Source organism: Panulirus ornatus, chromosome 1 (assembly GCF_036320965.1).
Source record: "Panulirus ornatus isolate Po-2019 chromosome 1, ASM3632096v1, whole genome shotgun sequence".
Classification (NCBI taxonomy): Eukaryota; Metazoa; Arthropoda; class Malacostraca; order Decapoda; family Palinuridae; genus Panulirus; species Panulirus ornatus.
Genome location: NC_092224.1, coordinates 102385870 through 102410302, shown reverse-complemented (window position 1 = coordinate 102410302; position 24433 = coordinate 102385870). Strand labels below are relative to the sequence as shown.

Sequence of the window (24433 nt, the reverse complement as noted above, 5' to 3'; positions counted from 1 at the left end):
TAATGGTGAGTATTCAGACCGCAGAGGCATAAGTTTGTTGAGTATTCCTGGAAAGTTTCATAGAAGGGTATTGATTGAGAGGGTGAAGGCATGTACAGAGCATCAGATTTGGGAGGAGCAGTGCGGTTTCAGGAGTGGAACAGGATGTGTGGATCAGGTTTTTGCTTTGAAGAATGTTTGTAAGAAATATTTAGAAAAGCAGATGGATTTTTGTGGCATTTATGGATCTGGAGAAGTCATATGATAGGGTTGATAGAGATGGTTTGTGGAAGGTCTTAAGAGTATATGGTGTGGGAGGTAAGCTGCTAGAAATAGTGAAAATTTTTTATCATGGATGTAAGGTATGTGTACGAGTCAGACGAGAGGAGAGTGATTGGTTCCCAGTGAATGTCGGTCTGTGGGAGGGATGTATGATGTCCCCACGGTTGTTTGATATATTTATGGATGGGCTGGTTAGGGAGGTAGATGCAAGAGTTTTGAAGAGATAGGTGAATATGCAGTCTGTTTGGGATGAGAGGGCCCGGGAAGTGAGTCAGTTGTTGTTCACTGATGATTAAGCACTGGTGGCTGATTCAAGTGAGGAACTGCAGAAGTTGGTGACTGAATTTGGAAAAGTGTGTGAATGGAGAAAGTTGAGAGTAAATGTGAATAAGAGCAAGGTTATAAGGTTAAGCAGGGTTGAGGGACAAGTTGATTGGGATGTAAGTGGAATGGAGGAAAATTGGAGAAAGTGAAGTGCTTTAGATGTCTGGGAGTGGACTTAGCAGCGAATGGAACCATAAAAGCAGAAGGAGCGAAGGTTCTGGGAGCAATGAAGAATGTGTAGAAAGAGAGAATGTTTTCTCAGATAGCAAAAATGAGTATGTTTGAAGGAATAGTAGTTCCAATGATATTTTATGAGTGCGAGGCATGGGCTATTGTTAGGTTTGTGTGGAGGAGGGTGGATGTGCTGGAAATGAAATGTTTGAGAATATTATGTGGTATGAGGTGGTTTGATTAAGTATGCAATGAAAGGGTAAAAGAGATATGTGGAAATGAAAAGAGTGTGGTTGAGAGAGTAGAAGAGGTTGTGTTGAAATGGTTTAGATATGTGGAGAGAATGAGTGAGGAAAGGTTGACAAAGAGGATATATGTGTCAGAGGTGGAGGTAATAAGGACAAGCAGGAGACCAAATTGGAGGTGGCAGGATGGAGTGAAAAGGATTTTGAGCGATCGGGGTCTGAACATACAGGAGGGTGAGAGGCGTGCAATTGGAACGATGTGGTATACCGGGGTCAACGTGCTGTCATTGGACTGAACCATGGCATGTGAAATGTTTAGATTATACCATGGAAAGGTCTGTGGTGCCTGGATGTGGATAGGGAGCTATAGTTTTGGTGCATTACACATGACAGCTGGAGAATGAGTGTGAACAAACGTGGCTTTTTTTTGTCTGTGTTCCTGAAGCTGGGGGCAGTGGTGCTTTTTCCTGTAGGGTGGGGTGGCACTGGGAGGGGATTAAAGGCAAGCAAGTATTAACATGTACATGTGTATATTTTTTTTTTTTTTTTGCTTTGTCGCTGTCTCCCGCGTTTGCGAGGTAGCACAAGGAAACAGACGAAAGAAATGGCCCAACCCACCCCCATACACATGCCTTGATTCAATCCACTGACAGCACGTCAACCCCGGTATACCACATCGCTCCAATTCACTCTATTCTTTGCCCTCCTTTCACCCTCCTGCATGTTCAGGCCCTGATCACACAAAATCTTTTTCACTCCATCTTTCCACCTCCAATTTGGTCTCCCTCTTCTCCTCGTTCCCTCCACCTCCGACACATATATCCTCTTGGTCAATCTTTCCTCACTCATTCTCTCCATGTGACCAAACCATTTCAAAACACCCTCTTCTGCTCTCTCAACCACGCTCTTTTTATTTCCACACATCTCTCTTACCCTTACGTTACTTACTCGATCAAACCACCTCACACCACACATTGTCCTCAAACATCTCATTTCCAGCACATCCATCCTCCTGCGCACAACTCTAGCCATAGCCCACGCCTCGCAACCATACAACATTGTTGGAACCACTATTCCTTCAAACATACCCATTTTTGCTTTCCGAGATAATGTTCTCAACTTCCACACATTCTTCAAGGCTCCCAGAATTTTCGCCCCCTCCCCCACCCTATGATCCACTTCCGCTTCCATGGTTCCATCCGCTGCCAGATCCACTCCCAGATATCTAAAACACTTCACTTCCTCCAGTTTTTCTCCATGTGTATATATGTATTGATATTTTATTTTATATTATTATACTTTGTTGATGTCTCCCGTGTTAGCGAGGTAGCAAGGAAACAGATGAAAGAATGGCCCAACCCCCCACATACACATGTATATACATACACGTCCACACCTCAACGCATACACACATATACATACACAGATACATATATACACATGTACATAATTCATACTTGCTGCCTTTATTAATTCCTGTCGCCACCCTGCTACACGTGAAATGACACCCACCTCCCCCACATGCGCGCGAGGTAGTGCTAGGAAAAGTCAACAAAGGCCACATTCACTCACACTCAGTCTCTAGCTGTCATGTATAATGTATCGAAACCACAGCTCCCTTTCCACATCCAGGCCCCACAAAATTTTCCATGGTTTACCCCAGAAGCTTCACATGCCCTGTTTCAATCCACCGACAGCACGTCGACCCTGATATACCACATAGTTCCAATTCACTCTATTCCTTGCACGCCTTTCACCCTTCTGCATGTTCAGGCCCCGGTCGCTCAAAATCTTTTTCACTCCATCCTTCCACCTCCAATTTGGTCTCCCACTTCTCCTTATTCCCTCCACCTCTGACACATATGTCCTCTTTGTCAATCTTTCCTAACTCATTCTCTCTATGTGAACAAACCATTTCAAAAGACCCTCTTCTGCTCTCTCAACCACACTCTTTTTATTACCACACATCTCTCTTACTCTTTCATTACTTAATCGATCAAACCACCTAACACCACATATTGTCCTCAAACATCTCATTTCCAACATATCCACCCTCCTCCGCCCAACCCTATCTATAGCCCAAGCCTCGCAACCATATAACATTGTTGGAACAACTTTTCCTTTAAACATAGCCATTTTTGCTTTCGGAGATAATGTTCTCGCCTTCCACACATTCTTCAACTCTCCAGAACCTCCACCCCCTCCCCCACCCTGTGACTCACTTCTGCTTCCATGGTTCCATCTGCTGCCAAATCCATTCCCAGATATCTAAAACACTTCACTTCCTCCAGTTTTTCTCCATTCAAACTTACCTCCCAATTGACTTGCCCCTCAACCCTACTGTACCTGTGATAATAATGATAATGATGACAATAATAATAATAGTGATAGTAATAATGATAATAGTAATGATAATAATGATAATGATAATAATGATAATGATGATAGTAAGATTGTGTTAGGAGTGAAATTCTTGTCGTGGAGGGAGATGTATGATGTATAGTCCCACCTGATCTGTTATACCATTCTAGAAATTCAGCTTTTGTGATGGTTTTGTAGTGACCAGACTTTTTAGCATGGTTTGTGTGTTTCAGATTCCTTCTAGAAAGTTGAAAATGTAGAAGAGTCTTGCAAATTCGCCTGCTTCTTAGCTTTCAGTTCCTTGTCCTTAAGGGGCCACTGACAGAGGGCAACTCTAATGCAGCTTTTACAAAGGTTGCTACCTATTGACTAATACCACAATGTTTCTACATTATGTTCCTACTTACTACCTCTGCCTAATGTTTCAACGTAATGCTCCTACCCACTACTTCTGTTTATTACTCCCACCATTTTGCCAAAAGGCCAGGCCAGTGTATAGTGCTCACTTCAGAAAAATTTAGAGTTATGAAGAATGAGCTGTGTGAGTTAAGTGTTGTCAAGTGTTATGTATGACAAGGAAAGATTATATGTTTATGGACAGAATGCCAGTATTCCACATGTGGGTAAGGCAGAAAGAAAGACAGCTACCTGGGTCAGATGAACTTAGATGTGTCGCGTGCTGTTAATATGACTCTTTGATCTGTGAATATTTCAGGCTACTCTCATTCATGTCAATGAATTTACTAATTGTTATTCATTTCTAACCACAGGCATTTCGTAATGCAAGGGATGTCTTTGATGCGGTAAATCACTACTCTCTTTGTAGTTTTCTGTTTTAATTCTTTATTGCACTTTATTGCACTTTTATTTGTTGCTTTTAGCACACACATCTGTAATTGTTTAGTTACTCTAGCTTTATCCTGTGGTTGGTAGCACACTTTTTTTTTTTTGCATACAGTACTTTCTTGGATGTGGCATGTATTTTTTCTAGCAAATGAATCTTTCAGAATTGTTAGTGATGTAGACTCCTTTTTGTATTATTAGATGAATATAGTCTGCTAATGCTGTCAGTGATATTTACTTCACTTTGTATTATTAGTTGCACACAGTTATTTGATTTTAGATGTACATACAAATGGATTTGTATGTAGCATTTATGGATCTGGAGAAGGCATATGACAGAGCTGATAGAGATGGTCTGTGGAAGGTACTAAGAATATATAGTGTGGGAGGCAAGTTGTTAGAAGCAGTGAAAAGTTTTTATCGAGGATGTAAGGCATGTGTACGTGTAGGAAGAGAGGAAAGCGATTGGTTCTCAGTGAATGTAGGTTTGCGGCAGGGGTTTGTGATGTCTCCGTGGTTGTTTAATTTGTTTATGGATGGGGTTGTTAGGGAGGTAAATGCAAGAGTTTTTGAAAGAGGGGCAAGTATGCAGTCTGTTGGGGATGAGAGAGCTTGGGAAGTGAGTCAGTTGTTCTTCGCTGATGATACAGCGCTGGTGGCTGATTCATGTAAGAAACTGCAGAAACTGGTGACTGAATTTGGCAAAGTGTGTGAAAGAAGAAAGTTAAGAGTAAATGTGAATAAGAGCAAGGTTATTAGGTACAGTAGGGTTGAGGGTCAAGTCAATTGGGAGGTAAGTTTGAATGGAGAAAAACTGGAGGAAGTAAAGTGTTTTATTAGATATCTGGGAGTGGATCTGGCAGCGGATGGAACCATGGAAGCGGAAGTGGATCATAGGGTGGGGGAGGGGGGTGAAAATCCTGGGAGCCTTGAAGAATGTGTGGAAGTCGAGAACATTATCTCGGAAAGCAAAAATGGGTATGTTTGAAGGAATAGTGGTTCCAACAATGTTGTATGGTTGCGAGGCGTGGGCTATGGATAGAGTTGTGCGCTGGAGGATGGATGTGCTGGAAATGAGATGTTTGAGGACAATGTGTGGTGTGAGGTGGTTTGATCGAGTAAGTAACGTAAGGGTAAGAGAGATGTGTGGAAATAAAAAGAGCGTGGTTGAGAGAGCAGAAGAGGGTGTTTTGAAATAGTTTGGGCACATGGAGAGAATGAGTGAGGAAAGATTGACCAAGAGAATATATGTGTCAGAGGTGGAGGGAACGAGGAAAAGTGGGAGACCAAATTGGAGGTGGAAAGATGGAGTGAAAAAGATTTTGAGTGATCGGGGCCAGAACATGCAAGGGGGTGAAAGGAGGGCAAGGAATAGAGTGAATTGGATTGATGTGGTATGCCGAGGTTGACGTGCTGTCAGTGGATTGAATCAGGGCATGTGAAGCATCTGGGGTAAACCATAGAAAGCTGTGTAGGTATGTATATTTGCGTGTGTGGACGTATGTATATACATGTGTAAGGGGGGTGGGTTGGGCCATTTCTTTCGTCTGTTTCCTTGCGCTACCTCGCAAATGCGGGAGACCGGCAAAAAAAAAAAAAAATATATATAAAATGCAATTGAGTGGGAGATGTATAAAAGAAAGAAACAGGAGGTCAAGAGGAAGGTGCAAGAGGTGAAAAAGAGGGCAAATGAGAGTTGGGTGAGAGAGTATCATTAGATTTTAGTGAGAATAAAAAGATGTTCTGGAAGGAGGTAAATAAAGTGCATAAGACTAGGGAGCAAATGGGAACTTCAGTGAAGGGTGCAAATGGGGAGGTGATAACAAGTAGTGGTGATGTGAGAAGGAGATGGAGTGAGTATTTTGAAGGTTTGTTGAATGTGTTTGATGATAGAGTGGCAGATATAGGGTGTTTTGGTCGAGGTGGTGTGCAAAGTGAGAGGGTTAGGGAAAATGATTTGGTAAACAGAGAAGAGGTAGTAAAAGCTTTGCGGAAGATGAAAGCCGGCAAGGCAGCAGGTTTGGATGGTATTGCAGTGGAATTTATTAAAAAAGAGGGTGACTGTATTATTGACTGGTTGGTAAGGTTATTTAATGTATGTATGACTCATGGTGAGGTGCCTGAGGATTGGCGGAATGCGTGCATAGTGCCATTGTACAAAGGCAAAGGGGATAAGAGTGAGTACTCAAATTACAGAGGTATAAGTTTGTTGAGTATTCCTGGTAAATTATATGGGAGGGTATTGATTGAGAGGGTGATGGCATGTACAGAGCATCAGATTGGGGAAGAGCAGTGTGGTTTCATAAGTGGTAGAGGATCTGTGGATCAGGTGTTTGCTTTGAAGAATGTATGTGAGAAATACTTAGAAAAGCAAATGGATTTGTATGTAGCATTTATGGATCTGGAGAAGACATATGATACAGTTGATAGAGATGCTCTGTGGAAGGTATAAAGAATATATGGTGTGGGAGGCAAGTTGTTAGAACCAGTGAAAAGTTTTTATCGAGGATGTAAGGCATGTGTACGTGTAGGAAGAGAGGAAATTGATTGGTTCTCAGTGAATGTAGGTTTGTAGCAGGGGTGTGTGATGTCTCCATGGTTGTTTAATTTGTTTATGGATGGGGTTGTTAGGGAGGTGAATCCAAGAGTTTTGGAAAGAGGGGCAAGTATGAAGTCTGTTGGGGATGAGAGAGCTTGGGAAGTGAGTCAATTGTTGTTCGCTGATGATACAGTGCTGGTGGCTGGTTCATGTGAGAAACTGCAGAAGCTGGTGACTGAGTTTGGTAAAGTGTGTGAAAGAAGAAAGTTAAGAGTAAATGTGAATAAGAGCAAGGTAATTAGGTACAGTAGGGTTGAGGGTCAAGTCAATTGGGAGGTAAGTTTGAATGGAGAAAAACTGGAGGAAGTAAAGTGTTTTAGATATCTGGGAGTGGATCTGGCAGCGGATGGAACCATGGAAGCGGAAGTAGATCATAGGGTGGGGGAGGGGGCAAAAATCCTGGGACCCTTGAAGAATGTGCGGAAGTCGAGTACATTATCTCGGAAAGCAAAAATGGGTATGTTTGAAGGAATAGTGGCTCCAACAATTTTGTAGGTTGCGAGGGGTGGGATGGAAGATTTGCCGGAAGATGGATGGCTGGAAAAGAGAGTTTGAGAAATGTGTGGTGTGATGGTTTGATCGAGTAAGTAAAATAAGGTAAGAAATGTGTGAAATAAAAAGAGCGGGTTGAAGAGCAAAAAGGGGTTTTGAAAAAGGTTGGGAATGGAGAGAAGAGGAGGAAAGATGACAAGAGGGTATATGTGTCAGAGGTGGAGGGAAAAAGGAAGTGGGAGACCAAATTGGGGGTGGAAAGATGGATGAAAAAAATTTTGAGGGTCGGGGCCTGAACATCAGGGGGGTGAATGGAGGGAAGGAATAAGTGAAATTGGGTCGTTGGTAACCGGGGGTTACGTGCTGTCAGTGGGTTGAATCAGGGGATTGAAGCATCTGGGGGGAACCCTGGAAAAGCGTGTAGGGATGTTAAATTGGGGTGGACGTTGTAAACTGTATGGGGGGGCGGGCCATTTTTTCGTTTTTTCCTTGCGGGTACCCCGAAACGGGAGAGGCGACAAAGCAAAAAAAAAAAAATATAAAAAAATTTTATTATTTAAATATAATATATATAATTTTATATTATAAAAAATAAAATATATATGTTTTTGGAAGGAGGTAAAAAAAGTGCGTAAAACAAGGAGCAAATGGGAAATTCGTGAAGGGGGGAAATGGGGGGGTGAAACAAGTAGTGGGGAGTGAGAAGGGGGATGGAGTAGTATTTTTTAAGGTTTTTTTGAAGTGTTTGATGATAGAGTGCAGAAAGGGTGTTTTGGTCGAGGTGGGTGAAAGTGAGAGGTTAGGGGAAAAAATTTGGTAAACAAGAAGGGTGGAAAATTTGCGAAGATAAAGCCCAAAGGGCGGTTTGGTGGTATTTGCAGTGGAAATTTTAAAAAAAAGGGGGGACTGTATTGTTGAATGGTTGGGAAGGTTATTTAAGATGTATGACTTGTGGGTGCCTGAGGATTGGCGGAATGCGTCATGTGCCATTGACAAAAGGGAAAGGGGGGTAAGAGTGGTGTCAAATTAAGAGGTATAAGTTTGTTAGTATTTGGTAAATTTATGGGGGGGTATTGATTGAGAGGGTGAGGGGCATGTACAACACTTTGGGGGAAAGAGCGTGGGTTCAAATGGAAAGGGATTGTGGATCAGGTGTTGCTTTAAAGAAGTATGTGAGAAATATTTGAAAAGAAAAATGGATTTGTATGTACATTTATGGACTGGGAAGCATATGAAAAGTTGAAAGATCCCTTTGTGGAAGGTATAAGAATATAGGTGGGGAGGAAAGTTGTTAGAACATAAAAAAATTTTTTCGGGAGTAAGGCATGTTGTGTGGGAAGAGAGGAAGAATTGTTCTCAGTGAATGTATTTTTTGGCAGGGGTGTGTATGTCCCCAGGTTGTTTAATTTGTTTATGGATGGGGTTGTTAGGGGTAATAAAAGAGTTTTGAAAGAGGGGAAAGTTGAAGTTGTTGGGGATAGAGGCTTGGGAATGAGTAAATTTGTTGTTGCTATGATACTTGGGGGCGGGTTCATGTGAGAAACTCAGAAGTGGTGACTGAGTTTGGAAAGTGTGTGAAAGAAGAAAGTTAAGGAAAAAGGAAAAAGAGAAAGGGTTTAATTAGTACAGTAGGTTGAGGGTCAAAACCCAAATTTTGGGGGGTAAGTTTGAAAAGGAGAAAAACTGGAGGAAGTAAAGTGTTTTTGATATCTGGGAATGGATCCCGGCCCGCAAAAGGAACCAAGGGGGGAAGTGGGTCATAGGTGGGGGGGGGGCAAAAAACCGGGGGCCCCTTTAAAAAAGGGGGGAAGTCGAGAAAATTAATTTGGGAAAACCAAAAAAGGTTTTGTTTTAAAAGGGAAAATGGTCCAACAATTTTGTAAAGGTTTCGAGGGGGGGGCAAGGATGAGTTGTGGGCCCGGAAAATGGAAAGGGGCGGAAAAGAGATTTTGAGGACAATGGTGGTGTGAGGGGGGTTTTTTATCGAGTAATTTAAAGTAAGGGTTTAAGAGGAAAAGTGGGGAAATTTAAAAAGGGGCGTGGTTTTAGAGAGCAGAAGAGGGTTTTTGGGAAATGGTTTTTGGGCCCCTGGGGGAGAAAAAAGTTGGGGAAAAAATGACCAAAAAGGGGTTTAAGGTCCGGGGGTGAGGGGAAAAGAGGAGAATTTGGGGCGACCAAATTGGAGGGGGAAAAAGAGGAGGGGAAAAAGATTTGTGTGATCGGGGGCTGAACATCCCGGAGGGGAAAGGGGGGAAAGGGAATAAAAATTTAATGGGATCGATGGGATCCCCCGGGGTTTTTGACGGCTGTCAGGGGTTTGGAATCGGGGCATGTGAACCCGTCGGGGGAAAACCATGGAAAGTGGGGTGGGTTTGTTTTTTTTTGCGTGTGGGGAAGGGAAATGTATATATATGGTGGGGGGGTGGGTTGGGCCCATTTTTTTTTCGTCTTTTTTTTTTGCCTACCTCTAAAAACGCGGGAACAGGGGGTAAAAAAAAAAAATATATATATAAAAATATTTTGTAAAATAATATTATATATATATATATATAATATATATTTTATATTTTTTTTTTTTTTTTTTTTTTTTTTATATTTTGTCGCTGTCTCCCGCGTTTTGCGAGGTGGGGGAAAGGGGAGAAAAATACTTCCCACTAATCCCGCATGTCGTAGAAGTCAAAAAAAAAGGGGAAAGGGGGGCGGGGGGTGGAAATCCCCCCCTTTTCTTTTTTTTTTTAAAATTTTCCCCAAAAGAAGGAACAGAAAAAGGGGCCGGGTTGGGAAATTTTTCCCTAAAAGGGTCCCATCCCTGTTTTTAACGCTCCCCTCGCAAATAGGGGGGAAATGGCGAATAGTAGGGAAAAAAAATAAATATTTTTAAATTATTTATTTATTTGTTTTGCTTTGTCGCTTCCCCCCGCTTTGGGCGATGTAGCGAAAGGGAAAACAGACGAAAGAAATGGCCCAACACACCCCCATACACATGTATATACATACACGTCCACAAACGCAAATATACATATCTATACAACTCAACGTACACATATAAATACACACACAGACATATACATACATACACATGTACATGATTCATAGTCTACCCTTATTTATTCCCATCACCACCTCGCCACACATGGAATACCATCCCCCTCCCCCCTCATGTGTGCAAGGTAGCGCTAGGAAAAGACAACAAAGGCCCCATTCGTTCACAGTCTCTAGATGTCATGCAATAATGCCCGAAACCACAGCTCCCTTTCCACATCCAGGCCCCACAGAACTTTCCATGGTTTACCCCAGACGCTTCACATGCCCTGATTCAATCCACTGCCAGCATGTCAACCCCGGTATACCACATCGATCCAATTCACTCTATTCCTTGCCCGCCTTTCACCCTCCTGCATGTTCAGGCCCCGATCACTCAAAATCTTTTTCACTCCATCTTTCCACCTCCAATTTGGTCTCCCACTTCTCCTCGTTCCCTCCACCTCTGACACATATATTCTCTTGGTCAATGTTTCCTCACTCATTCTCTCCATGTGCCCAAACCATTTCAAAACACCCTCTTCCGCTCTCTCAACCACGCTCTTTTTTATTTCCACACGTCTCTCTTACCCTTACATTACTTACTCGATCAAACCACCTCACACCACACATCGTCCTCAAACATCTCATTTCCCGCACCTCCACCCTCCTGCGCACAACTCTATCCATAGCCCATGCCTCGCAACCATACAACATTGTTGGAACCACTATTCCTTCAAACATACCCATTTTTGCTTTCCGAGATAATGTTCTCAACTTCCACACATTCTTCAAGGCTCCCAGGATTTTCGCCCCCTCCCCCACCCTATGATTCACTTCCGCTTCCATGGTTCCATCCACTGCCTGATCCACTCCCAGATATCTAAAACACTGTACTTCCTCCAGTTTTTCTCCATTCAAACTTACCTCCCAACTGACTTGACCCTCAACCCTACTGTACCTAATAACTTTGCTCTTATTCACATTTACTCTTAACTTTCTTCTTTCACACACTTTACCAAACTCAGTCACCAGCTTCTGCAGTTTCTCACATGAATCAGCCACCAGCGCTGTATCATCAGCGAACAACAGCTGACTCACTTCCCAAGCTCTCTCATCCCCAACAGACTTCATACTTGACCCTCTTTCCAAAACTCTTGCATTCACCTCCCTAACAACTCCATCCATAAACAAATTAAACAACCATGGAGACATCACACACCCCTGCCGCAAACCTACATTCACTGGGAACCAATCAATTTCCTCTCTTCCTACACGTACACATGCCTTACATCCTCGATAAAAACTTTTCACTGCTTCTAACAACTTGCCTCCCACACCATATATTCTTAATAACTTCCACAGAGCATCTCTATCAACTCTATCATATGCCTTCTCCAGATCCATAAATGCTACATACAAATCCATTTGCTTTTCTAAGTATTTCTCACATACATTCTTCAAAGCAAACACCTGATCCACACATCCTCTACCACTTCTGAAACCACACTGCTCTTCCCCAATCTGATGCTCTGTACATGCCTTCACCCTCTCAATCAATACCCTCCCATATAATTTACCAGGAATACTCAACAAACTTATACCTCTGTAATTTGAGCACTCACTCTTATCCCCTTTGTCTTTGTACAATGGCCCTATGCACGCATTCCGCCAATCCTCAGGCACCTCACCATGAGTCATACATACATTAAATAACCTTACCAACCAGTCAGCAATACAGTCAACCCCTTTTTTAATAGATTCCACTGCAATACCATCCAAACCTGCTGCCTTGCCGGCTTTCATCTTCCGCAAAGCTTTTACTACCTCTTCTCTGTTTACCAAATCATTTTCCCTAACCCTCTCACTTTGCACACTACCTTGACCAAAACACCCTATATCTGCCACTCTATCATCAAACACATTCAACAAACCATCAAAATACTCACTCCAAATCGTTCTCACATCACCACTACTTGTTATCACCTCCCCATTTGCGCCCTTCACTGAAGTTCCCATTTGCTCCCTTGTCTTACGCACTTTATTTACCTCCTTCCAAAACATTTTTTTATTCTCCCTAAAATTTAGTGATACTCTCTCACCCCAACTCTCATTTGCCCTCTTTTTCACCTCTTGCACCTTTCTTTTGACCTCCTGTCTCTTTCTTTTATACATCTCCCACTTAGTTTCATTTTTTCCCTGCAAAAATCGTCCAAATGCCTCTCTCTTCTCTTTCACTAATAATCTTACTTCTTCATCCCATCACTCACTACCCTTTCTAATCAACCCACCTCCCACGCTTCTCATGCCACAAGCATCTTTTGCGCACTCCATCACTGATTCCTTAAATACATCCCTTTCCTCCCCCACTCCTCTTACTTCCATTGTTCTCACCTTTTTCCATTCTGTACTCAGTCTCTCCTGGTACTTCCTCTGACAAGTCTCCTTCCCAAGCTCACTTACTCTCACCACCCTCTTCACCCCAACATTCACTCTTCTTTTCTGAAAACCCATACAAATCTTCACCTTAGCCTCCACAAGATAATGATCAGACATCCCTCCAGTTGCACCTCTCAGCACATTAACATCCAAAAGTCTATTTTGCGCGCCTGTCAATTAACACATAATCCAATAACGCTCTCTGGGCATCTCTCCTACTTACATACGTATACTTATGTAAATCTCGCTTTTTAAACCAGGTATTCCCAATCACCAGTCCTTTTTCAGCACATGAATCTACAAGTTCTTTACCATTTCCATTTACAACACTGAACACCCCGTGTATACCAGTTATTCCCTCAATTGCCACATTACTGACCTTTGCATTCAAATCACCCATCACTATAACCCGGTCTTGTGCATCAAAACCACTAACACACTCATTCAGCTGCTCCCAAAACACTTGCCTCTCATGATCTTTCTTCTCATGCCCAGGTGCATATGCACCAATAATTACCCATCTCTCTCCATCAACTTTCAGTTTTCCCCATATTAATCGAGAATTTACTTTCTTACATTCTATCACATACTCCCACAACTCCTGTTTCAGGAGTACTGCTACTCCTTCCCTTGCTCTTGTCCTCCCACTAACCCTGACTTTACTCCCAAGACATTCCGAAACCACTCTTCCCCTTTACCCTTGAGCTTCGTTTCATTCAGAGCCAAAACACCCAGGTTCCTCTCCTCAACCAGGTATACTTTTAGATTTACTTCATCTCTTACATTTTCATTTTAGGAGTTCCGTAATGCTTTAAAAGGAGATGCTGTAGCTAGAGCCGAAGTTTTAGGAGCAGGGAAAGGCTCACCACTTTCTCCAGTCATTACAAGTTCACAAGAAAAGAAAGATTCACATAGAAAGGTAAGAGAGATCTTAGAAGATGTAGAAATATATTCCAATTCATACTGGAAGATTGCATAGAATGTATTGAGCATTGCATGGGATGAGACTGAGGTGGGTAATTGTAGTATCATACTTAACCATGGGGAAACAGAGTAGATGCTGTTGCATTGGTTGTATGCGAATAGTAGTGTTTTGTTAGATTCAGTAGAGGAAGAGTCGGACAGAATGATAGGTTGGTTCATTGACGAATGTCAAAGGAGGATGCTGGAAGTAATTTCGAATAATTGTCATGTATGTAGTTCCCCGCATATCCTTACATCATTCTCCACAATTCTTCCCTCCTGGTCCTTTAGCCTGATTAGTTGCTTCATAACTGACATATTCTTTTTGAAGATTCTTTGTTCTTCCTTTCTAATCCTACTATACTCATTCCTTGCCCTATACTTTTCAAATATTGTCTGGGTGGATTATCTTCTTAATCTTCTTCACAGCACATCTTTAAGTTCGTTTGCCTTTTAACATCTTTTATTAAACCAATCTTTTCTCTTTTTTACCATTCTGTCTACATTTGAGGCTTGAGGTACCCATATTTCTAGTCCTTCATTTTAAATTTTACAGAATCTCTCCCACAAAGCCTTGATTCCTGGCAACTGACCTTCATTTTCTAGTCTGCATTACTATAAAGATTTTTGGTATTTGTGTGGGATGTGTATGGTTCTGTATGAGTGGAGAGGTATGGGAGGTAAGATATGTTGGGTGAAGGCTGGAGGCCGTGTGGAACTGGCATCACGCATTTCAGAGTCTGGGACAAGGTCTCATGTGAAGGAATTCTGTACACTGTCATCTGGATATAGTATTCGAATTATCCAGCTAGTTTCCCTCCTCTGGACCTACAACAGTTTGTATTATTTGCAAGATTATATCTCATCTTTATGTGCTGTTTTGACTCTGCTCTTATTATGCCCTTATTTGCCATATAGCTGGTCTTGAGCATTTTGTGATCACTTCCTCCAAATTGGTGTATATATCCATGCTAATAAGTGTGGAGACAAGATCTAGCAATAATATGAATCTGTCTTCATCCTGGTATGCTTATTGTTATGATATAGGAAATTTTCCTGTATATATGCTAAAGTCTTGTGTCCCCTGTCACCATGAGAAACCAAATTCTCACTCTGTCTCTTTATCATTATCAGTGTTTCATCACCTCTAAGAAGTGAATGTTTCATTGATTCATGTACGTGCTGTCTTGATTGTTCCTTCATTTTTGTAAATCTGGATCATTGTAATTCTTTGGAGGATTATATAATATGTATGCACATATGTATGCACATATTCTTCCATCATCCACTCTGCCAATCCTCAGGCACTTCACCACAATCCACACACACACACACACACACACGCACACACACACACACCGAACATCCCCACCAACCACTCAGCAACACAGCCCCCCCTTCCCCCAACAAATTCCACTACATTACCATCCAAACCTGCCACCCCGCCGACTTTCATCCTCCGAAAACCTCCAGAACCCCCCCCCCCCCCCCCCCCCCCCCCCCCCCCCCCCGTTTACCAAACCATTCTCCTCGACCCTCTCACTTCGCCCACCTCCCCAACCAAAAACCAAAACACCCCACATCTGCCACTCCATCACCAAACACACTCAACAAACCTTCAAAATACTCACTCCTTCTCCCCCTCACTCCACCACCACCTGTTACCACCTCCCCATTTACCCCCTTCACCTATGGTCCCATTTATTTTCTTGTCCCACGCACGCTCCCAACCTCCCTCCAAAACATCTTTCTACACTCCCTATAATCCAAAGACATTCTCTCACCCCAACTCTCACCTGCCCTCCCTTTCACCTCCTGTACCTTTTTCTTGACCTCCCGCCACTTTCCCTTACACATCTCCCAGTCACCTGTACTACCTCCCTGCAAAAATTGTCCAAACTCCTTTCTCCTCTCTTTCACCAACAACCCCCACCTCTCCATCCCACCACTCACCACCCCCTCCAATCTGTCCCCCCCCCCCCATGCCACATGCATCCCTTGTGCAAGCCATCACTCCTTCCTCAAGCACATCCCACTCCTCCCCTACCCCCCACGTCACCCACTCCCTACCTTTGCCACTCTGCACTCAATCTCTCCTGGGAACCCCCCCCCCCCCCCCCACACACACACACACACACACACACACACACACACAAGTCTCCCTTCCAAGCTCACCTGCTCCCACCACTCTCCTCTCTCCAACACTTTCTCTTCCTTTCTGAAAACCTCCACAAATCTTCACCCCCGCCTCCACGAGATAGTGATCAGACATACCTCTAGCTGCCCTTCTCAGCACATTAACATCCAAAAGTCTCTCATTTATACGCCTATCAAGTAACATGTAATCCAATAACGCCCATTTACCATCTTTCCCACTCACATATGGATACTTACTTATATCTATCTTTTTAAACCAGGTATTCCCAATCACAAGTTCTTCACCATTTCCATTAACAACACTGAACACCCCATGTACATCAATTATACTCTCAACTGCCACATTGCTCACATTTGAATTCAAATCACCCATCACCATAAACCAGTCTCGTGCATCAAAGCTGCTGACACACTCACTCAGCTGCTTCCAAAACATTTGCCTCTCATTATCTTTTTTCTCATGACCATGTGCATAGGCACCAATAATCACCCATCTCTCTCCATCCACTTTTAGTTTTATCCACATCAATCTAGAATTTACTTTCTTAAACTCTATCACATACACTCACAACTCCTGCTTCAGGAGTAGTGCTAGAAGCAGTGAAAAGTTTTTACCAAGGATGTAAAGCATGTGTACAAGTTGAAGAGAGGAAAGTGATTGGTCAGTTTGTGGCAGGGGTGCGCGATGTCTCCATGGCTGTTTAATTTGTTTGTGGATGGGGTGGTTATGGAGGTGAATGCAAGAGTTTTGGAGAGAGGGGCATGTGTGCAGTCTGATGTGGATGAGAGGACTTGGGAAGTGAGTCAGTTGTTGTTCTCTGATGATACGGCGCTGGTTCATGTGAGAAACTGCAGAGGTTGGTGACTGAGTTTGGTGGAGTGTGTGAAGGGAGTGTTGAGAGTAGGTGTGGGTGGGAGCAGGGTTATTGAGTTCACTAGGGTGGGGGGACAAGTTGGTTGGGAGATGAGTTTGAGTGGAGAGGGAGTGGAGGAAGTGGGGTGTTTTGGATGTCAGGGAGTGGACTTGGCAGCAGATGAAACCATGGAAGTGGAGGTGAGTCACAGGGTGAGGGAGAGGACGAGGGTTCTGGGAGCATTGAAGAGTGTGTGGGGGTGAGAACGCTGTCTTGGGGAGCAGGGTTGGATGTGTTTGGAGGAGTAGTGGTTCCAACAATGTTGTATGGTTGTGGGGCATAGGCTTTGGATGGGGTTGTGCAGGGAAGGGTGAATGTGTTGGAGTTGGGGTGTTTGAGGATGGTGTGTGGTGTGAGGTGGTTTGATTGAGTGGGTGGTGTGGGGGGTGGGAGAGGTGTGTGGTGGTGAAGGGAGTGTGGTTGAGAGAGCAGAGGAGGGTGTGTTGAAGTGGTTTGGATGCATGGAGAGGGTGAGTGGGGAGAGATTGACAAGGAGGATTTGTGTGTCAGGTTGAAGGGAACAAGGAGAGGCGGGATTCCAGGTTGGAGGTGGGGGGATGGAGTGAACGAGATTTTGAGTGATCGGGGTCTGAGCATGCAGGAGGGTGAAGGGCTTGCAAGGAGTGGAGCGAGTTGGGGCATTGTGGTGTGCTGGGGTAGATGTCCTGGCGGTGGATTAAGTCTGGGCTTGTGAAGTGTCTGGGATGGACCATTGAAGGGTCTGTGGGACCTGGATGTGGAAAGGAAACTGTGGTTTTGGTGCATTGCACATGACAACTTGAGACTAACTGTGAACAGATGTGGCCTTTTTGTCTTGTCCTGGTGCTAACTTACTTCATGTGTATGTGTGTGTGGTATTTCCTGTGTGGCGGGGTGGCAACGGGCGTGGATGAAGGCAGCAAGTATGAATATGTACATGTGTATATATGTATATGTCTGAGTAGGTATATGTATGTATATATTGAAATGTATATGTATGTATATGCGCGTGTATGGGCGTTTATGTGTATATGAGTGGTTTGACTATTCTCCGTTTGTTTCCTTGTGCTTCCTTGCTAATGTGGGAAACAGCGATTAAGTATGATATAATATTTTCCATCATGTAATGTCGGAATGGGCCATCCTCTGCTATGTTTTGAAACTTAAGGCTATATTTTGATAAGAGGGGCACCCCTTTCCCTCTTTTGCCTTCCCCTTTCCCTCTTTACTACTATGTGCCCCTCAGAGCAGAAGAGGTGAAGTTTTAACTCTTTAGTAAGCATTGTTCCCTTAACTTTAACAATACCATGTGCAGTGTCCCTTATATAGTCCTTGAATTCCATCTATTTATCTGTAACTATAATCCATCAGCATTTGGGTGTATTACTTTCAGTCCAATATTTCCATCTTCTTACACTCCAGCCCCATCTGCAGTTTTGTTATGGTTGCTTCATCCTCTTCATTATGAATGTCCAGTTTTAAGTCTTTTGACTCTCCTCTTTGCTTCCTCTGATATATAACATTTTATGAATTTTTTTTTTTTTTTCTTTTTTTTGTCTCCCGCGTTTGCGAGGTAGCGCAAGGAAACAGACGAAAGAAATGGCCCAACCCACCCCCATACACATGTATATACATACGTCCACACACGCAAATATACATACCTACACAGCTTTCCATGGTTTACCCCAGACGCTTCACATGCCCTGATTCAATCCACTGACAGCACATCAACCCCGGTATACCACATCGCTCCAATGCACTCTATTCCTTGCCCTCCTTTCACCCTCCTGCATGTTCAGGCCCCGATCACACAAAATCTTTTTCACTCCATCTTTCCACCTCCAATTTGGTCTCCCTCTTCTCCTCGTTCCCTCCACCTCCGACACATATATCCTCTTGGTCAATCTTTCCTCACTCATTCTCTCCATGTGCCCAAACCATTTCAAAACACCCTCTTCTGCTCTCTCGACCACGCTCTTTTTATTTCCACACATCTCTCTTACCCTTACATTACTTACTCGATCAAACCACCTCACACCACACATTGTCCTCAAACATCTCATTTCCAGCACATCCATCCTCCTGCGCACACCTCTATCCATAGCCCACGCCTCGCAACCATACAACATTGTTGGAACCACTATTCCTTCAAATATACATTTTATGAATATCCCACAGAATTCCACCTTACCTTTAAGCTTCATAGCTTTTCTAAGTACCTCCTGGCTTGATGACTGCAAGTCAACCATAACCATGAATTGTCATCCCCATTGCCTCCAGCAAAAACAAGTTATGTGAGTTATGTTTATGCAGTGTTATGTAAGAGATGGAGAGATTATGTGCTTGCAGACTGAAAACCAGTAGCCCATGTATGTGTGAGTCTGACAGAAAAGACAGCTACCTATAGTGAAAATTGACAGCCACTGTAGAGCTGGATCACTGCACAGCCATTGCTGTCTTTCTTGTTAGCCTGGCAGGCAGTGGCTGCCTGCCACCTGCTATCTATGGGAGTTAGACCTTGGAAGGGATGGATAGATGTAATGAAGAATTGATCAGGGCTCGGGACGTTTCAAGTAAAGATATTAGAGGAATGATTAGGGATCAGATGCAATGGAAGCATTTTATGTATGGAGGTGATATGCATAGAAAACTAGTCTCTCTTGACAAATCAACATGGGTGCATGGTGAAAAATAAACGCTTCTGTAAATGTGGTAGTCCATGTTTCACTCTGATGAACTGGACATAGGTTCAGGATATGAGTAAGTGAGACCTCAAATATTATGCATTCCTGATCTATCTTTTTGGACTGGTAATTGAGTAATGATTTTGTATAGAATGCAGTAAGATTGCTTTTAGAGTATGTATGAAAGTTAGATATTGCAAGGCCGTAATGTGCCCTCCATAACATAAGGGAGAACAATAAGACCATTGTCTCACATTCCTTATAAAAAGCTTGTGGTTGCTAGCTTGTATATATTGGGGACACCACAATATATGAAACAGATAAAGTATCTGAGATGACACTTGACTAAATGATTGTTCAGTGAACTTGGTTGATAGAAGTGAATGAAAAATTTTATACCATAATTGGTAGTATTGTACTGATGTTGTAGATGCTTTAGTGTTGTCTTGGTATAGGAAACAGATGATACTTATTTGCACAACATAATTCTAATAGACATTTATGTATATCCCAATTCTGTCAGTGACAGTAAAAATGGAAACAGCTTTACTAGTATTATTTACAATATGTAAATTCAGATTTACTGTAGAAATAAATGATTCACATTATATTCATATAATAGACTTTTAAATTGATTGATTTTTCAGCAAAACATGAAGAAGTCCATGGAAAAACTTCAAGTTGAGGATTATGAGGAAGTAACTGGAAGCACTTCAAGTGAAGATGACTGATTATGGTTGGAACAACAGTAGAGGGACTTAAATGGATTAGTTTTGCAAGTATTGATATCACGAGTTCACCAGTTTACACTTACTGCTAGTAAGATTTACAGCCCAAAGTGTTTATCAGGGGAGTTTGCCTCTGCTATCCTGGTGTGAATGTAAAAATCATGTACTGTACATGATTTCTTGCACATGCATATTTTAATCTATTGTTATTGATGTTTATAATGAATTTTATAAAGATGTTTATCGTAAAATCAGTAACTTTGGAGAATTGAGGCAATACCAGCTATTGAACCAAATCAAAAGGTTGATTGAGTAGCATTTTGCCATAAAGCTGATTTAATGATTTATAGAAATTTAGAAATGCCTCATATTCATTTGTCTGTTGTTGATTCACTTCTTCATTAGATCTTCAGGTTACAATGATACACAGTTGTAGAAGTGTAAATAGTGTTTGTGCTGAAATCAACTAAACATGGAAAGATTGCAAAGGTAGTAGCTGGTAGGCAGCCAATAATCAGGGAGGTTATTACCATTACTACCCGCGTGGATATTAGGAGGGTTAGTGACAGCTGCATAGTGAGCGAGCACTTTATTGGTTGTCACATTGCACTCCTCTGGTCCGGGTAGCTGTCTTTTCTTTCTGCCACACTCACACTTGAACTAATGGTATTCTGTCCACAAACTAAAATTTCTTTCTGTCATATGTAACACTTGACAACACATAACTCACACACCTCATTCTTTGTAACTCTAGATTTTCCTGTGGTGAGCACTATGGGCGAGCCCTTCCTTTTAACAAAATGGTAGGAGCAGTAGATTGAAGTAGTGGGTAGGAACATGTAGGCAGGAGAAATAGGTAGAAACATTGCGTAGAAGTAGTCAGTAGGAACATTAGGTAGGAGCCTCTGCAAACACTGTGCTAGAGTAGCCCTCAACCAGTGGCCTTTTAAGGGTGAGGCACAAAAGCTAAGAAGTGGCTCTGGAGTTCGCTAGGTATGGAGACTCTATTGCCATGGCCACCCCCTTGAGGGAGTTCCAGTTGGAATAGGCATCAGAGATATAAATAGATAGATTAACCATATATTTGCAAACAGTAATGATTCATATCCTGCCATGGTTATGGATGTAGATTAGAAAAGCTGTCCTAAAAAGAAAGCAGGACAAGCTTAATGCTAACAGTGCTAATTCTAACCAAATCTGCACTCAGATCATAAATCGCCCATTGCTGGAAATATCTTCAAAAATATCAGATATGCTGATCAAAATAATTGCCATAATATGATATGCCACAGAGAATTACCCCTGGCTTCTCTTAGAACAGCCCGATTCTCTTACTGAAATTGAGTATCATGCCTGGAGAAGTAGCACAGCATAAGATAGACAGTGGGATGCCTATGAATTTCAGAAATCTAGATTCATTATAGGGCCAGCCAGTAAAGTCTGCATCAAGTGAAACATGGCTGACATTGATCACATTCCCCATCTGCATAGCCTTACACCGTTGTTTCCAAGGATTTGTAACTATACGGACATAAACCTTCACCCTGAAGATAGATCAGCCCTTCAAACATGGGAAAGTAGGCAACTACTTTCAGGTGTGAACATCCCCAGTAATAATAATGAGTACATAAATCTTGACAAATAGACATGCACAGATAATCTTTCCACAAATGGCCATGATACTTCCAAGCGATACCCCACCAGGTATCCCTTACCATGAAGCAGTGGCAGACATGAAAACAGAAGCAACAAGGGGAAACAAATATTACCCACTCATAATACCACGGTGATCAAAGATATTCTGCATGCAGTACTTGCATACCTTCTAAGTGAAATAATGACCTCACAGGTAGAAATGCATTGAATCAGATGAAATACTACATTGCACATACATTTGTAAGCTTACTAGTCTATAATTCTTGGAAATGGAAAACTGCTTACAAAATGAACATCACTCTTACTGGATAATTTTACCTGTATCAACCATATATACCCTGGGAGTTACCATATCATCCACCCCAATCCTCATTCTTGGAATCCAGTGGCTGGCACCTCACAAAGCAAAGTGGAACCAGTATAGAGAAATGATAGATGACAATCTTTCCACTACAGACCTTGAAAGGAAGCATACTGAAGAAATGTTTATGGCAATAGTCATGTGGAATGAAGTTGTGGCAAAAGCACAATCAACTGTGATCCTTACCACTGGACATTAAAACTGCATCATAGCCACCCATAATCAGGAAACCATAGAAATAAATTGCCAGAACACCAGCATACTTGTGTATGTTCACACCCATGGATGGATGTGTGCCTTGTGGCAACAATATAAAGATCTTCAACAAACATTGATGTAGAAAGCAAAAACAGAACACAAACACATTGGAAAAACGATCAATGATCTGGAACAGAAGTGCATAGAACCAAGAGCATTCTGGCAAGGATTTCAATGATTAAAGGGAAATAACCAAGGCATCATAAAAAATCTGATAATTATGATCAACAATGACAAAATTAATAGGGACCAAGGTATTGTGTTTGAATTTATAAACACATGGAAATCTGTGTTTTTAATTGCCCTTGAAGGAAATAGGAATTGTAACCAGGCCCACATAAAAGAAAGTATTGACTTGGTGGCTCAGAATAGGGAAAAAGCTATCCTTCACTAGACCATAGAGTCATCAATGACTCTACCCTGACAGCTGCTTCTCAGTCAGAATTGACATACTAAAACTGTGAACGAACATCATAAAAATCAGAAACACAGCCCAAGGAAAAAGCCAGATAAACAAAGACTGATTAGCATACTACAATGAAATGGCCTTCACTGCAATCTCAGTGTCCACAGTACTGTGCTTAACAAGTAGTACTTTCCCCCTGGGTTTTAAGGAACTCGGTTGATGATGATACATAAACAAGGAATGTCAGATGCTGTCCTAAAGAATTTCCAGTGTATATCCCCCTCAGAAGCAAAGGAAAGCTATTTGGGAGAATAATGCAGAGGAGTACAAAGAAATTCAAATAATACCAGACCAGTGAGTCCTTCCATGGCTGTTTTTGAGAATGGAAGATATCAGAAACTCAGTGAGTAGTGTGGTGAAAGTTAGAAGGCATAGAGATAATTCAGAGATTAACCTGCAAACTGCCAGTGTGACTAAGGAGGCACAAATAGTTAGTCATTGACCTGAAATGAAATATTGATCAAGTCTGTTCTTATATGTATCTTTAATATTGCTTTCAGTGACTGTAACTGGCAAATCATTCCATGTATTAATGATCCTGTTGAAGAAAAAGCACTTCACCTCATTCGAAGTAAAACACTTGTCCACGATGTGTTATTTATTACTGTGGGTGAAATCAGACAAATTGAGTCTTAAAGAGCTAGATAGATCAAGATTATCAGAGCTTGTGACATGGAATACTTGTATTGGATCAACTCCTAATCTTCTCTGAATAGATTCAAGTCATTCAGTTGCTTTTCATTGGATTTACTTATCTTGGGAATCATCTTATTAGCTCAACTCTGTACTCTCTCCATTCTGTCTGTCATTTTTCTGAGAAGGGGTGACCAAAACTGAACACAACATTGAAGATGGGGATGAATTAAGGAATTGTAAATAATAAGGATTACTATGGACTTAAATATGAAGGCCTTATCTATGAATTCAAGAATTTTGTTTTCTCTTTTCACTGCTTCTGTGCACTGCTTCATTGGTTTTAGTTCACCAGAGAATATTATGCCCATGTCTTTGTCCTCATTTACCTTTTGCAGTTAAACTGAATCCATACTGTTGCTTGCCTTTTTGTTTTTACTCACAATATGTGAAACTTTGCAGTATTGATATTAAGATTCATTTGCCATATATGAGCCCAGTCTTTTAGTTTGTCTATGTCAGTTGAAAGCTGTTGACATTCCAGTTCATTTTTTAGATTTATTTCCCAGCTTTGTAAATAAAAGAAATTTGATACCTTGCAATGCAGCCCATTATCAATATCATTAATACTTTTGATTAATTTGAGATTAAGATCACACCAAAAAAAAAAAGGAATATTTCCCCTGTAAACAGAATTCAGATGGTCTATGGAAGGGTAGGAGCACCACTTCAGTAATTGTAATTGCTGCAGAAGAACATGCAGTTAGCTGAGGCCTAGGAATTCACTACACTGTCAACAAAAGTTACATAGACAAAGCCAGCTACGAAGAGTGATTGTATCATCTACAGTAAAAATCCAGTACAGTTAGGCATAGACT

General features: G+C 41.9%; 1 protein-coding gene across 11 annotated transcripts in view; it reads left to right on the top strand.

Annotated features, from left to right (window-relative positions):
• Positions 1–24157, top strand: part of LOC139751252 (CBY1-interacting BAR domain-containing protein 1-like) — a 98156-nt gene extending 73999 nt beyond the window's left edge. For 6 of the 11 annotated variants that reach the window (XM_071666520.1, XM_071666530.1, XM_071666550.1 and 3 more), the window contains 3 exons: positions 4133–4165; positions 13553–13675; positions 20101–24157. In XM_071666520.1, coding sequence (XP_071522621.1) covers positions 4133–4165; positions 13553–13675; positions 20101–20184 — 240 coding nt within the window. In that variant the 3' untranslated portion in view covers positions 20185–24157. The remainder of the gene's footprint in view (positions 1–4132; positions 4166–13552; positions 13676–20100) is intronic. The other 5 variants (XM_071666569.1, XM_071666603.1, XM_071666577.1 and 2 more) reach the window with 2 other exon arrangements.
• Positions 24158–24433: the final 276 nt, after the last annotated feature.